Source organism: Echeneis naucrates, chromosome 14, assembly GCF_900963305.1.
Source record: "Echeneis naucrates chromosome 14, fEcheNa1.1, whole genome shotgun sequence".
In the NCBI taxonomy this organism is placed as follows: domain Eukaryota; kingdom Metazoa; phylum Chordata; class Actinopteri; order Carangiformes; family Echeneidae; genus Echeneis; species Echeneis naucrates.
The window spans coordinates 6560577-6575930 of NC_042524.1; the positions used below are offsets into that span (position 1 = coordinate 6560577).

At 42.5% G+C, this 15354-nt stretch overlaps 1 protein-coding gene across 1 annotated transcript in view; it reads left to right on the top strand.

The window, feature by feature from the left end:
* LOC115054059 (actin-binding LIM protein 3-like) overlaps nucleotides 1-15354 on the top strand; it is a 36686-nt gene that overhangs the window by 14942 nt on the left and 6390 nt on the right. The window contains exons 4-17 of the mRNA XM_029519063.1: nucleotides 61-173; nucleotides 2275-2401; nucleotides 2739-2832; nucleotides 3195-3282; nucleotides 7046-7104; nucleotides 7910-7990; nucleotides 8380-8541; nucleotides 8697-8726; nucleotides 9640-9748; nucleotides 10010-10114; nucleotides 11710-11760; nucleotides 13739-13876; nucleotides 14056-14120; nucleotides 14460-14601. Coding sequence (XP_029374923.1) covers nucleotides 61-173; nucleotides 2275-2401; nucleotides 2739-2832; nucleotides 3195-3282; nucleotides 7046-7104; nucleotides 7910-7990; nucleotides 8380-8541; nucleotides 8697-8726; nucleotides 9640-9748; nucleotides 10010-10114; nucleotides 11710-11760; nucleotides 13739-13876; nucleotides 14056-14120; nucleotides 14460-14601 — 1364 coding nt within the window. The remainder of the gene's footprint in view (nucleotides 1-60; nucleotides 174-2274; nucleotides 2402-2738; nucleotides 2833-3194; nucleotides 3283-7045; nucleotides 7105-7909; nucleotides 7991-8379; nucleotides 8542-8696; nucleotides 8727-9639; nucleotides 9749-10009; nucleotides 10115-11709; nucleotides 11761-13738; nucleotides 13877-14055; nucleotides 14121-14459; nucleotides 14602-15354) is intronic.

A 15354-nucleotide genomic window follows, 5' to 3' on the forward strand; every position in this document is an offset into this window, starting at 1 on the left:
TTATGACTTTCCTGAAATGTCTTGGTGTGTGTCTGTGTCTGTGTGTGTGTGTGTGGTCAGGAGTCCGTTCCCAATCGGCGACAGGGTGACCTTCTGTGGGAAGAAATGTGTGTGTCAGCAGTGCTCACACTCTCTGAACACCGACAAGCCCGTCAAGGTCCATGGACCAAGCTGTAAGAAAATGCACACACACTGACACACTCTTCGGTGTTTGTCTCACACGCACACACACACACAAACTGTATCCTAGTTACACTGAACATATTTTCTGTTCCTGCGTTGTTCCATGCCTTATGAATAATCCATGATCTGTGTAATTATTCAGAGAAAATCAACCTTAAATCAGTTATATTAGTTTCAGTGTTTCTGCTTTTAGATTTCAGGCCACAGAAAGAATGTCAGGGTGGTTAACAACCTTGCTTATTATTGCACTACAATCTTTGTATGTCGTTAGTGTGTGCTTGATATTTTATGGAAGTACACATTCGAACAGTTCTGGGCACTATACACTCAGTATAAATCATTTTTTCTCCAGAAACAGACGGGACCACATGTGAGACAAAATAATCTCAAGTGTTGGCTTTTAGTTTGAGTTTTCCACACCGTCTTTATTTAACAGCTATGTGGAACAGCTTAACGAAAGAAACCCTAGTCAATTCTAGTTTTCCTTATTGTCACTGGAACCAATGACACGAACCTGCTGAGTATTTGTCCATCTGTCACTCATTCTTTCCCTTTTTGTGCTTTAGTTTGCCCATTTGTAGAAATATTTCAATCGTTATAGCTTCACTTTTTAAGGCTTCTTGCTGCAGTCTTTATCAAATGTGAACAAAAGAGGAATACCTAATCCACTATTTTCACCTCTTTTATTCATTTTGGGCCTCAGTGGAGCTCAGGGTGACAGTCACAGTATATCTGGCAAATCCTGCTAAATGGGAAAATCCGTACCTTGATTTGTGGTCGGAAAACCTTATCTTTAAAGTTGTAACCGACTGACTCACTGCTTTGTGATTCATCCAGTATGGAAGTTGTTCCCCTTACAGGTGAAAAAGCACAAGAGTTGTACCCTCCACCTGCTGAATGCTGCAAAACACAGCCCCCTCGCCATGTCTCACACACACACACACACACACACACACACACACACACACACACACACACACACACAACCACACACACCACACACACACACACACACACACACACACACACACACACACACACACACACAGTGGCCTGCTGCTCCAGGTAGTCTTGTGGCCTGGTTCTTGTAGCTCCATCTGCCGAGGACAGTGTGATGATCACAACAGGAGAGAGGGATGATGAAGTGAGGAGAAGGACAACAGGAGTGATGAAAGGTTGGCAGAGCAGAGAGGGAAGGACAGAGAGGGAGGATGATGAATAGAAAAATGGTGAAGCTGCTCTTATCTTAATTGTGTGTTTCTCATCACTGCGTTTCCTCCTCTCCCTCTCATCTTCTTTCCTTTCCTTGTCCTCTCCTTTCCTCTATTCCTCTTTTCTACTACTCTCCTCCTCTCCTTTTCCTCTCCTCTCCTCCTGTCCTCTTCCTCTCCTCCTCTCCTTCTCTCCTTTCCTCCTCTCCACCTCCTCTCCTCTCCTCCTGTCCTCTTCTCTCCTCCTCTCATCCTTCTCTCTTCCTTTTCCCCTCCTCCTCTTCCTCTCCTCCCCTCCTCCCCTCCTCTCATCCTCTCCTCCTCTCCTTTCCTCCTCTCCACCTCCTCTCCTCTCCTCCTGTCCTCTTCTCTCCTCCTCTCATCCTGTCCTCCTCTCCTCCTCTCATCCTTCTCTCTTCCTCTTCCTCTCCTCCCCTCCTCCCCTCCTCTCATCCTCTCCTCCTCTCCTTTCCTCCTCTCCTCTCCTCCTGTCCTCTTCCTCTCCTCCCCTCCTCCCCTCCTCTCATCCTCTCCTCCTCTCCTTTCCTCCTCTCCTCTCCTCCTGTCCTCTTCTCTCCTCCTCTCATCCTTCTCTCTTCCTTTTCCCCTCCTCCTCTTCCTCTCCTCCCCTCCTCCCCTCCTCTCATCCTCTCCTCCTCTCCTTTCCTCCTCTCCACCTCCTCTCCTCTCCTCCTGTCCTCTTCTCTCCTCCTCTCATCCTGTCCTCCTCTCCTCCTCTCATCCTTCTCTCTTCCTCTTCCTCTCCTCCCCTCCTCCCCTCCTCTCATCCTCTCCTCCTCTCCTTTCCTCCTCTCCTCTCCTCCTGTCCTCTTCCTCTCCTCCTCTCCTCCTCTCATCCTGTCCTCTTCCTCTCCTCCAGACTGTGCCGGATGTGGTGAGGAGATCAAACAGGGTCAGTCTCTGCTGGCTCTGGAGCGACAGTGGCATGTCAGTTGTTTTAAATGTCGAACATGCGGTTGTGCGCTCACAGGAGAGTATATCAGCAAGTAGGTGGTTTGATCCCCAACTGTACAGTTTCTGTTTATTTTTCAGACTTCCCTGAGACATCTTTGCCCTCTTTCTCAAAAAGCTATTTCATTAAAATTGCAGCTCATATGTAGGGTGTTACATCTGAAGCTACATAATAATGATGGTAAACAGGTGTTAGAATAATTATTCAGTCATTGTTTTAATCAACAAATATACACCTTCAGTGTTTGTTTCTTGTAAATCTGTTATAATTTCCAGTTGAAACAACAGAATCCAGGATAAATGATGGTGGAGCAGCTGTATTAGGCCAGGAGGTAAATTTAAGCCATCTCTCTCTGCCTCTCTCACCGACAGGGATGGGATACCTTACTGTGAGACGGACTACCACACTCAGTTTGGGATCAGGTGTGAGGGCTGTAACAGGTACATCAGCGGCAGAGTACTTGAAGTGAGTGCCTGTATTCATATGTTTATGTTACCTGTGTGTTTGAGGGTCTGTGCTAAAGACAGTTTCGAGCAAGAGAGAAAAAAAGTTGTGGGTTTATCTATGCAAGAATCTGTGTGTCTATAAAAAGCTACCAAAAAAAAATAACTAAATAAATAAAAGAATGACTGAAACGTTGGCTGTTGGCAAGCAGCTTTGGAAAAGAAACAAAGCGACACTCTCATCTCCTCTCTTCTTCCTTTCATATCACGCCTCTCCTCATTCCTCTTTGCTACTGTCCCTCTGTTCTTGTTTCTTCATTTGTGTCATCTGCGCTCTGCCATATTTATTTTATTCTTTTCTTTTTTGCTCTCTCTATCAACCAGGCTGGGGGGAAGCACTACCACCCCACCTGTGCCAGGTGTGCCCGCTGTCACATGATGTTCCTGGAAGGGGAGGAGATGTATCTCACAGGTAAGCAAACAGAGCAGAGAAGTGTGTATATAAATACAAACACTATATTTGAAACCGAGTGAGAAGAGTTTTGTGGTCACGCGAAGATTTCTGCTGTTGGACGACTAACGGGCATAAAAATAGACTTGTAGCATCTATTGAATTAGCTGTTCCCTCTCAGTATCCAGATGGCCTGAGTGTTTCCTCTGCATCTGCGTAAGAGAGTGTGTGTGTGTGTGTGTGACAGAGAGGGAAAGAGACAAAGAGAGGGGGCGAGTTAGACAGAAGTAGGGTACAGCCACCTGATAAATAGCTGCTTTTAACAGCGTACAGCTATATAGGTTATTGATCTCACATGTAGCGCTCATTACTACACTCAGTGGCACAAAGACACACACAAATACACATACACATTTGATGTACTCTTGATACACATGCAGGTTTGAGTCAATCTTAACCGTTCACTTCTGCCCATGTGTCCATTATTCTTGCTCTGAATGAAAATGGATAACCGCTGCAAGGTTAAAGTTAAAGAACTCAGGCTGACATGAACACACTGGTAAACATGCATTTTTCAATATCCCACGAATTGAATTCATAAACATCTATTTCGCTTTTTTTTTTTTTTTAAAACCAAATGAATTCATTGAGGTTCAGTGCTGTTGAATGATGGTCACATAAAAATGAAGACAACAGTTTACGGGTGTTTTAGTGAGTGCTGTTATTACATCCTGTTTCATATCATGTCGTCAATTAGCAGTGAAACTGAATTATCCAGCCATGACTGTTATGGCCTTAATCCTGACCACACTTTAGTTTAGATATGGTATGTTTAGCAGAGATATAATATTACCATGTCTGATAAGTACAAGGAAAAATAAGCTTTACTTCCTTTAACAACATGACGCTCATGCAAATTAGGATAGATACGGTGATACTGTATAGGCCACACCTGAAAATAAATCCAAACTGCTGGCTTGATGGAGGGATGGAAGAAAAGATTCAAATTAGACCACAAACCACATGCGCAGTTTATAAAAGGACATTTTGTTTAACACAGATAACTCGAGCCCAGACTTACTGTCCCATCACGTGTGGCCGACACACACACTGTCCCAGAGTCGCCACACAGGTTGGCCCCTCCTGCTTCATCTCATTGACATTCTGCTGCCTCGCTCACAGCCGTCACTAAACCAAAGCATTTGCATATTGTACTTGAAGCCTGCATGTGTGTTCCATTGTGTGCCTGTAAATACGGCATCTGGTTGAATGCATTTTTGCACATATGTGTGTCTACATGTGAAACCAGGTGTGTGTGTGTGTGTGTGTTTGGGGGGGGGTGGTTGGTTCCAGCAAACTGCCCCAAGGTTACATCCCCTCCTTTTGAAGACTTCAGAAATGGAAGAGGGCTGAACAATCACCCTCTTGAGAGACACTCAATTACTACACATGTGCGCACACACCCAACACACACCCTTGCAATCAATCTCATGATGCATGTCTGGAATAAGAAGTGGTGTGCATGTGTGTGCATGTGTGTGCATGTGTGTGCATGTGTTGGAGGTCGGAGTGGCAGTTACTAGATCGGTGTAACTGGTGTAAATATCACTTCAGGTGTAAAGGAAGGATATTTTTAATTAACAGTTCAGCTACAAATTTCTGCCATTTGTGATTAATCTCCTGTATCCTTTTGATGCTTAACTCCAAGTTAAACTTCCGGTTTAGCAGCTCTAACCAGCATATATAGAAAAAAATCTTGATTTAAGGGCTGTTTTACATGTGATCAACCCTTTCAAGGAAAACATTATCTCGTCGTTTGAATACATAATAGATGATATAAAAATGGAAATGTTGATCGAAGAAGAGCATTTATTTGGTTTGAAGCTTTTACCCATCATATATTTCTGACTATAGGTGACAGAGTACATTTTTTCGGAGCAGAATAAAATACACATCTTACTGAATACATAACTTAAAAAGCCGAAACTGTTCAACTTTGGTCTTTATTCACCGTTCCCTCTTTTCTTACTGTCATTAAAAACTGATTTGGAATCAAAAAGAGCAGCAGCCATACAGTAGCTGAGCGGTAACACCAGCATTTCTCATGGCAGCATGATTCAGCAAAAGTAAACACCTGAGGTTATTTAAATATCTGCTGCTTTATATTATATAGCATTAGAATTTCAAATAGCAGAAGCACAGATGTCAGTACACTGGCTCCCTTCATCCTCTTTTTTTTTTAATACCACTGGTCAAGATAAGAGCAGATGTTTGGTCAATTGATGTACCTCATTTTGCATAAATATAAGACAGAGAGAAAAACTGAACTTCTAAAATGAAGCATGTTTCGACTTCTCTTCTGTAGGAAAAAAGACTCGCAGCATTTGAAGGATTATGTTGAGTCAAATTTCAGTCAGCTAATTTTCTCAGAACTGATTTCAGCTCTGTGTTTTGGATGGAGCTTCTTTTCCTCCACTCCATTTAGATTCTCCTCATCCCAGAGATAAAAGATCCGAAGTCCAAGGCCATAGATCTGTGCAGAAAAGTTGAGGAGCGTGGGCAGAATGGGGGTGCTCTGAATCACCACGCATGGTTTCTGTCTACAGTATTGATTTTGTGTGCTGGTGTGAGTGTGCGCGTGTGGTTATTGTGTATGTGGATCCAACTTCTTTTTGTCTGCGTGCGTGTGCGTGTTCAGTTCAGATATATGGCGTGGATAGTGGTTGTACATTAGAGCCATGATCAGCTAACTGAGCCCATTCGGTTTGCCTGCGTTGCCCCGAGGCCGGACAGAATGATACAGAGTCAGCGAGTGTGTATCTGTGTGAGAGTGTGTATGTTCAGAGCGGATATATTAAAGTCATTACCACTATCAGATCCACATGCATATAACATCCTGACATTATTGGTTTATTGTTATGAATAAGATCTGCAGTAATAGCCTTCATTCATCCCTTCTGTCTTCTGCGCCATAGTTTCCTCCTCCTCTCTTTCTCATTGACTTTCCTTCGGGCCATTTCTCAGTTCTGTCTTCCTCCTCTTTCCCCTTTTCACCTCTCTTGCTCTTGTTAAATTTGCTTCTATTCAGCCAATTTTAGCAAACATTTAAGCAAAGCAAATAGATCTGTTTATCTCTAAGCTATAAATGTGCACTACTGCAATAAAAAAAAATATATATAAAACGATCAAAAAACAATAATACAGCAAGCAAAGGAAAGTAAATGTGTGATTTTGTACTTTCACTGCAGGAACATATACTCTGTCTCTTTCTCTTTCTTACGTGAGGAATTAGGCTTGATTTTTCATTTTGGTACAAAAAAAAGTAGCTTTCATTCTCAGTTTTGACACCACTTGAAAAATTAGGGGTTGATCAAAATGTCTGAACAGAACTTCACTGCTATCCTTCCTGGAGCTGCTCAGATATTTCAGTCTGGACTGAAGCACAGACTGAGAGCCTCGCTGCTGCATGGCTGAATATTCCCTTTGTCTCCATCTTCTTCTTTGTTTATCTGTGTGGGGAGACTAGAAGACTTGCATCCTGTGTCCTCAGACCAGACATGCCGCCTCCACACAGCTAACGCCCTGCCTCCTGTGTGTGTGTGTGTGTGTGTGTGTGTGTGTCTTTTGTTGATTGATGTTGATGCACTTGAGAAAGGCTGATCTACTCTTCATGGGATCCCATAAAACTGTATAGCTGTTGCCCACGCACATAAACAAAGTCAACAAAGCAAAAAATTTTTGTCTGCCTGTGTGTGTGTGTGTGTGTGCGTGCGTGCGTGTGTAGGTTCAGAGGTTTGGCACCCCATGTGTAAAGAGGCAGCTCGGCTGGAGAGGAAGCTTAGGGTGAGTGATCCTAAAATACATGCAGCCTGTCCCTGTTTCTGTCATGTGCTCCTCTTCCTTCTCATTCTTGGTTTGCACGCAACATTACATGAACTAACTGAGGAGCTTTCTTCCAGGTGTTTTAAAAAAGAAAAGAAAAGTTTCTCCTTTTCATCCCGCCCCTGACAAATAAAGTGCTTTTGATAGGATTATATGCTTTATAATACCACATGTACACATGCAAGAGTTTCTTTTATTTGGCTGAGACTCACAAACATCAATTTTCCAAAAAGCACTTCATTTCAAACATTTATAGGGGCAGCACTTTGGCAGCTGCCTGCCAGCAAGTGTTGTCGTGAATATCCAAATAATATGCTGAGGATTTGTCACATGAGGCCAGAGGAAGAAGGTGCATTTACCCTCTTCTTCCTCTCAGTCTTACAGGAGCTTAACTAAAGCCAAGGTCAGTCAAGAAAACAGCCAAAGTGTCCCCAAGAGAAGACAGAAATAGTTATTATTTGAAAAACTGCCTGATAAACGAACATTTAATGAAGGCGCAGTAACAGTATGATGTTAAGCTGTGTCATGACAGTTGGACAGTCAGACTGCAGAAATGAATGGCATTCTTCTGTTTTGTGATATTTATTATATGACAATTAGTTATTTAAGTTTGTGATCATTTGGAAAAAAAAAAACAAAACAAAAAACAACTCACTACAGTCTGATGTGTCATTTTTACATTAAAAGCACCATTTTAGTCCGAACCAGCTGCTGTTTCTGGCCTCTGACTGCAGACTTCCTCCAACTCTTACGTTTGTCCCAACAGCTGAGACGTGCCTCTGAGACGGCGTCCATTTCTCCCCCAGGCTCTTCTCCTCTGCTTGGATCTCCACACCGGCTTATCTGTGTGAGTGGCTGCCTTCGCCTTGGTAACGACACCCGTCGTCTGTCACTGCCACAGCCGTCATTCAGTTATAACTGACAAAGACAGAGGCTTGAATTCTGTTTTTGCTATCTGTCCCTGAGCAGACCTTCATTTCTGTCTGTCTCTGTCTGTCTCACTACCCGATTGTTTTTGTCTGCAGCCTAAAGCCAGTTTTGACTCAGTTACAAAGAAATATATTTCATTTTAACTCTGTAAACTGTACCATCACCAGTTCATCTTTTTCACAGACACGACTTTGTGGAAATTGGTTTTAAGCTACATTTACATTGTCCTCAAAGGACTTTCATTGTACGTGTCTGCATGTCCAACACGTAACCTCTCTCATGCTTTCTCTTGTGCCCCCCTCTCAGTCTAAGGCTGATGGAGATGTTTTGGACTACAAACAGCTGGCAGCTTTGCCCAGAGTCAAAGCCATATATGACATCCAGCAGCCTGATATTATCCCTTATCAGGCCGACCACGCGCACACGCACCTCTCAGACGACACTCTTGAGCGATACAGTTGTGGACAGGTACACACATATATTCAAAAATACTCAATCGTTACCACAGTAACAGTACAAGGTCACTCTGAAGCCTTATAAAATCAGATGAAAATGAATATGACACAACTGACTTATAATAAAGAATGAAGTAAAAATACTTTTTTATTCTACTTCTTATTTAGTCATTGGGCTCATTATCACCATATTCTCATGTAAGTACTCCACACTCTTTACCTCCTTTACATTTTACTTTTTAAAATAGTAACGTTGACTGTGATAGGTCGTGTTTGTGTAACAAGGATCAGCAGCAAAACCGAGCTGAGACAGACTCACATGAAACACAGTTTTCAGTCGCTGCCATTCGTCTTTGAGCAGCCTCAGTCATAGGAAGCCAACAGCTCCCCTGACAAAAATAATCCAAGTGACTAAGTTTGTCTGCTGTATCCTTAAACAAAGTTTTAAATCTGTGCTAGCTGATTTTCATAGAAATCAATTTCTACTGATGCCAGGAAAAAAGTCTAAAAATGGATAAAGGAATATTTAATTACCTGCTTTGGTCAGAATATATTTAACTCGTCATTTCTACTTTTGAGAGAAACATAACATGTTAACTTATGATCTTCAGAGATGCTGGATTCTAGTGTTTGTTGTGACTCTACTAAACGACTGCAAGCTTCCTGCTGGTGAAAGCTTTATGATAAAGAAACAGGCATTAGTGTGATATTGATCTTTCAATGAAACTCTTCAACAGAAAGTGAATTAGTTTATTTCGAAAAAGTGTCCGAAATAATTAAATTCTGTAACATTCAAAATAAACCGGGTGGGTCTTTGAAAATAGTTTGTTGGCCCTTCCTCAAAACTGGTTAAAACATATCGTGTGTGTGTGTGTGTGTGTGTGTGTGTGTGTGTGTGTGTGTGTGTGTGTGTGTGTGTGTGTGTGTGTGTGTGTGTGTGTGTGTGTGTGTGTGTGTGTGTGTGTGTGTGTGTGTGTGTGTGGAATATTAAACTGTTCTGCCGGAGGTGATTAAAATTGTGTTTTGGAAGAAGCCCTGTAGTCTAATGAACTGCATTTAGTAAATGAAAATGCATTAGACTGACTCAGCCTCTCTCTGTCCTTCTCTCCAGGATGTTTTGGACGGCGTTGAGATGAGAACAAGGCGTTCCAGCTCAGCCTTCACTGACTCCCCGGCACACAGTCGCCACGGAGGTTCCCCGCTGCAATATTATCTCCCTGGTATTTCGCCCACTCAACCAGACACACAGTCACACTTTCAGCACATATGTAGAAAATAGGAGGCCGTGAAGATGCACTAGCACTGTGTGTGGGTGCGGCAGGGTGCTGCGTCCCATTTGGAGGCCCCAAACATCCACACATGTAGTTGATCAGCTCTCATGAGTCGGTGTCTCTGTTCTTAGCCTATCTGACTTTGTATTCGGGACGTTTTGTGCCTCATGCTTTGGTTTCTCTCACTGTGATCGGCTGCGCTGGCTGCAGGCAGTGAGAGTGGCAGGAGTTCACCCTATTACAGTCAGCCAGAGCCCAGGTGTGCTACACCCACCACCACCAACCTCCAAGCCCCCAAGCATTTCCATGTGCCAGGTAGGCCACCAATCCGTAACCCCGATACTAACCTGAGTTTCCCCACGTCCAAAAGAACCCGTCTCACCTTGCGGATATTCACCGACAGTGCACCTTGTATGTGGCCATCATAGACGCAGCTAGGACTCCAACTCACTGCCATCATTAATCATCTTCCCCATTCCCAGTTGTTGTTATGGTTTGATATCATGCCTCACTGACACCCGAACCCACATCATGACCCCAGAGCCACATGAGATTCTGACACCACGCACAACCTCAGTGAACCGTCAGCCTGATTGTGGCGATTTGAGTCCCTCACACTGATCATTAATTAACAGTCTTTCTTTAGATACCGAGACTTTTGCTGATTCCAGTCTATTAATTGTGAGGTTTAGTTGCTTTTATGGCATTTATCGCCTTTGAACTGAATATTTACATATGTATTATATATCCTGTACCATAAGTATGATCACTGAGAGATTCACTGACTATGAGAATAATTGAGAAATATTTCAGACTGATTGTTAAAGAAATCCTCCTCTCTTCAGAATAGAATAGAATCCTTTATTGTCACTGTTCACATTGTCACCAACATTAACTGTGAAAATATGCTTAGCAGCTCCACATGGCAGCGAGAAAGAAAAACAAGAAAAACACAAAAAAAAAAAAGAAAAACACAAAAGCGCGATTCAGTGTCCTGCAGCAGCGAGTCTGTGCAGTGCAGTATAATGTTTCTTACTGACCTGGAACATATAAGCCCCTTCAACATAACGAATGATGCTGGTTTGTTTTATTTAAAACTATATCAACCCCTCAAATCACTGCTGCTCACTGTCTTTACTTTTCTCTGCAAGCCATGCATTTGGTTTTCCTCCATCATTCTCTCACTGCATGTCCCCGCTCTCCCGTTCTTTCCTGGCTGTTTTTCCCTGCCAGCCCTGTGACAGCACTCCCCTCATGCTTTTCAGCACCGAGCAAAATGTGTTTGGTGGATGCTTTTATCCAGAGAGCCTTACAGTATCAAGAGTGTGTACAGATTTAGCGTGGTTGGCCTGCTGGGAGACAAACCTCCAACTTTGTAGCACTGGTGGCCTGCTCTGCTACACCTTTTTTTTTTTTTTTTTTTTATATGACTTGCTTCATATGCTCTTACAAGTCATAACAAAATGTTTTCATTTTATCTGATGTGTTGCGATCAAAACTGAATGAAGCTGAAGTTTTGTGCTCCACTCCTTTCTAGGCTTTTCCCTCTTCCCCACTTTTTCCTTTTCATCTCCATCCAGCCCTCTCTCCACCTCAAACTGCTCTTTCCTGTCCTTTATTCCTGTGCCATCTGCTGCTCTTTCCTGTAATAAGCTTGTTGAGGCGGTATTAATCAGTCTTTCTGCATGTCGGTCAGGTTTCTGGATGCATGGCACCGCCTCCACGATAGCAGTTTATTACATGTGCTGTCAGCTCGATGGTTAAGGAAACCATAGATGTGTACAACTAATTTGGTGGGACAAGATTGTCCAGGAAAGCCAGAGTCCTCTCCTCTCTCTCTCTCTCTTTTCCTCCCTTCTTCTCCTTTAGTTTTTGATCCGCTAACTCTCTTTTTCTCCCGGTTCTGTCAGCTTCTGAAGAAAGCAACATTTACAGGAAACCCCCAATCTATAAGAGACAAGGTTAGTCAATTTCACAAAATACTGTGTGTTTTATATGGCTTTTTAATTGGCTGTCTACCTGTCAGCTGCATGCTGCATATGCTGTCAGTGCATCCTAAACAGGAAACATGCCTCTGCTTGTCTGATTTAATCAATGTGTTACAGGGCAGATCAGAGCTGAAGCTGAGTAACGGTTTACTTTCTGTCTAACATCTGCTGCTCCTGATGACATTCAGGCTTTTTTCTGCAACCTTTATGCAAGAGAAAATAGTCAGAGAGGGGAAAGCTTTTTCTCCACCAGGCTGCAGAGGTTTAATTGCCGGTTCTGCTGCAGAGTTTATGGAGTGGAACTGGATCATTTTAATACATTTCATCAAATTCTGTAATGCAATTTTGTATTCACCACATAAGATCTGAAGATTTACTGTAAATTGTACTTGTCCTGAAGTGATTTCAATATAATCCACCTTCAGCACATCAGGTTTAATGTTACTTACTGTTTGTCAAAAATACAACGATCTTTTTCAGTGTCATTATAAAAATCTGTCACCGTCAGAAGTAGTTACATTCATTATTTAATCAATATGATCCCAACTTAAGACTGAGAGTTCCACTTCACATCATATCTCTTATTGACTGCTGTATAAAGATAATTACTTCAATGCTTTGGCAAAACTAGATTAAACCGCACTACACTAAGCTAAGATAAACTGAGCTTTACTAGACTAAGCTAAACCACGATAAACTAAACTCAACAGATTGGGAGGACTGATTTTCTGCTTGATAGATGTAGCCATCTCAGATGTAAAATGACAGATTCAGTTGGTGTTTCAAATGCGAAATTAAAACTAAGAGAGGTAGAGCCAAATACTGAGAGTGTGTAAGTGATCCATCAGCAGTCTGATGGCTAGAGTTAGACTTCCTCAGAAATAACTTTGGATGAATTACAATGTACAAAGTGCTGACAAACCTCCCAATCTGTGATCCAGGCTGTGTGGACAAATTCAGGTACACAGAATGAATCACTTATAGAGCAGTTTCCATATTGCTGCACCATCATCAGATGTACGTGCTGAATATTTAGTGTGTAACTGTAGGTCATAGTCAAACCTTGAAATTCCTGCAGGACAAGTTGGGTTCTGGCCACTGGGGAAAAGATTTTAAGAATAATGTCGCAGACAAATGATTCAGAAAGAATACTATGATGGTATGAATTACCTGATGCTGGGAGTGCTATTGTCTTTCTTTACACTGGCACATTTCATCAGGTGGGGTATTTTATGGCCATGCATCTTACAGTATCTGCATGATGCACATTTTAACATATTAGTAAATGCTTTTCCCTTGTGAAATAAGGAGTTTTCATAAATGACCCCATAATCTCAGCCAAAATATTTTAGAGCAGACTGTTCATCTTAATGTTTGGTCCATTTCACCGTTACTGTTTATTTTCCTGTCACTCTGGCACACTGTCTAAATATTTTATTGGACCTACAAGTTCAGCGACTCGTATGATATCTCCACTTTTCTGAACAAAACCTTTGCTATGTCTTTATTTCACACCACAAACTACCTCCCTACCCGCTGTCTGTGTTATTGCGGTAAATTGTTGATAACCTTGTTGTGTATCCGAGCACATTTTCTCTGACCTCCTTTCAGTTCTTTGCTTCCTTGTTTTTGATGTCTCCTCTCCTCTCTCCCCCTAACCCCCTGCTGTTCCCCTCCCCTTTCAGTAAGTAACTGCACTAATTTGTCCATTTTATTTTTCCCAAAGAGAAAACCTCTGACGTTGGTCAAACTGTGAAACCGTTTAGAGACTAACAAGGCCCCCCCCCCCAAGTGCTGCACAATTGTTGACTCTTCCCCTCCGAAAGTCTCACTATTATTTCAACTGTGACAATCCACCTGAAAAATCAGTGGATCGTGTTCGGTCATCAAAGTCAGTCAAGTGTTGGAAGAAAAAAAATAGATCATTGGATTTGTCACATCTTTCCTCCAGACGTCTCTGCCTCACCATCAGCCAATAAGAGTAAAACCAACGAGAATCTGATCAACTCCGGTCACCTTTCCGCCTCTGACTGTAACAACGTTTACCACCCGAGTTCGAACTACTACCCTTACACGGGCTCTCCAAAAGGTACAGTTCCCCAACTTCATCAGGGACACATGCTCAAACATCCCGTGCCTGTCCAAACATCTGTAAGACACGTGCTGCACCTGAAGGATGAGAAAAACAACTGAAAAGGGGAAATTTTAAGTCTTTATTGTTCATGTTGTGTACCCTTTCTCGTGCCTTCCTGCTGTTTTTTTCTGTAGTCTCCAGAGTGAGGAGGTTTTCCTCAGGAGGAGAAGAGGATGGATGGAATCACAATATCAACAAGGTAAGAAAGGAAGATATCCCCCTTCTTCTCCCGCTTATATTTTAAGTGTGTGTCTTAATATTTAATGCAGCGATTAATTAAATACTTTTTTCCAGCCTCAACCAGTGGACATCGCACAGAGTGATGCTGCTGTGCTGCTCTCTCTCGCTCTCTTGCATCTTATTATAGTCATCCTTCTGTCCTTTCAAGCAACTGTCGACTCATATTTCTTCCTGCGTTATCCCATCACCGTGCACCAACCGATCCGCCCAACCATCTCTGATTGCTATCTCTTCCCGTTTGCTCACCTTCTTTAACCCATTCTTCTTACTTTGCTTTTCTTTCCCTCCACATTTCCAGGACATTGGCAGGATGATCCTTAAAGAAGAAATGAAGGCACGCTCAGGTTATCACAACAATGACCAATGGGGGAGCAGACGCAGCTCCCGCTGTAACAGCAGAGAGGCGCTGAACAATCTGGGATACAACTCACTCAATGGCTGTAAGTTGCACAGTGTCTATGAGGTTTTTCTCACTTGTTGAATATGGCAGTGTTTGTGAGCTGGACATGTTGTCTGTGTTAAAACTGCACCAATGAATTTGACGGACACACTTATCAGCAAATGTCATCTTATTGTCGATACTTCCGCTATACATTAGCTGTTATTGTAACCAGAAACTGTGTTACTGAAACACAAGAGGTGATTTAAAAACTGTCGCTGTCCATAGCAAGATTGGTAATTTTTCAATCAGCAATATATTTGCAATTTTGTGTAAACTCATATTATAGTCAGTGAAGCCCTCAAAAAGCCATTACTGCTCAGTCTTTTTTGCAGTATGTCTTCTATGAAGTTTCTTTCGATGTGTGACGTCCAGGTTTCCAGGGTTAGCGCTCATCCTTTACAGCCTTTAAGACTCCAGACTGGTTACCACAAAACGTTTCCTTCTCAATATTTTACATGCCGCAATGAGACTGTGGTCCGAAGTCCAATGTTTCAAGAACTAATGGATGGATTTCCATTACATTTGGCACACGCATTTAAGTCCCCATCCATTACTGGCGCTTTAATATCCATCAGGGTTTCAGGGAACTGAAGCAAATCACACTTGACATTGGAGGCATCAGTCTATCACAGGGCAGAAATCTAGTCACCAAATAACCTAAACACCAGTAGGAAGCTGCTTGAGGATGGCACCAACTAAATAGTCTGGTGTCTTTCTGTGCTGAGTTTAGATATTAGATAATATGAGCGAG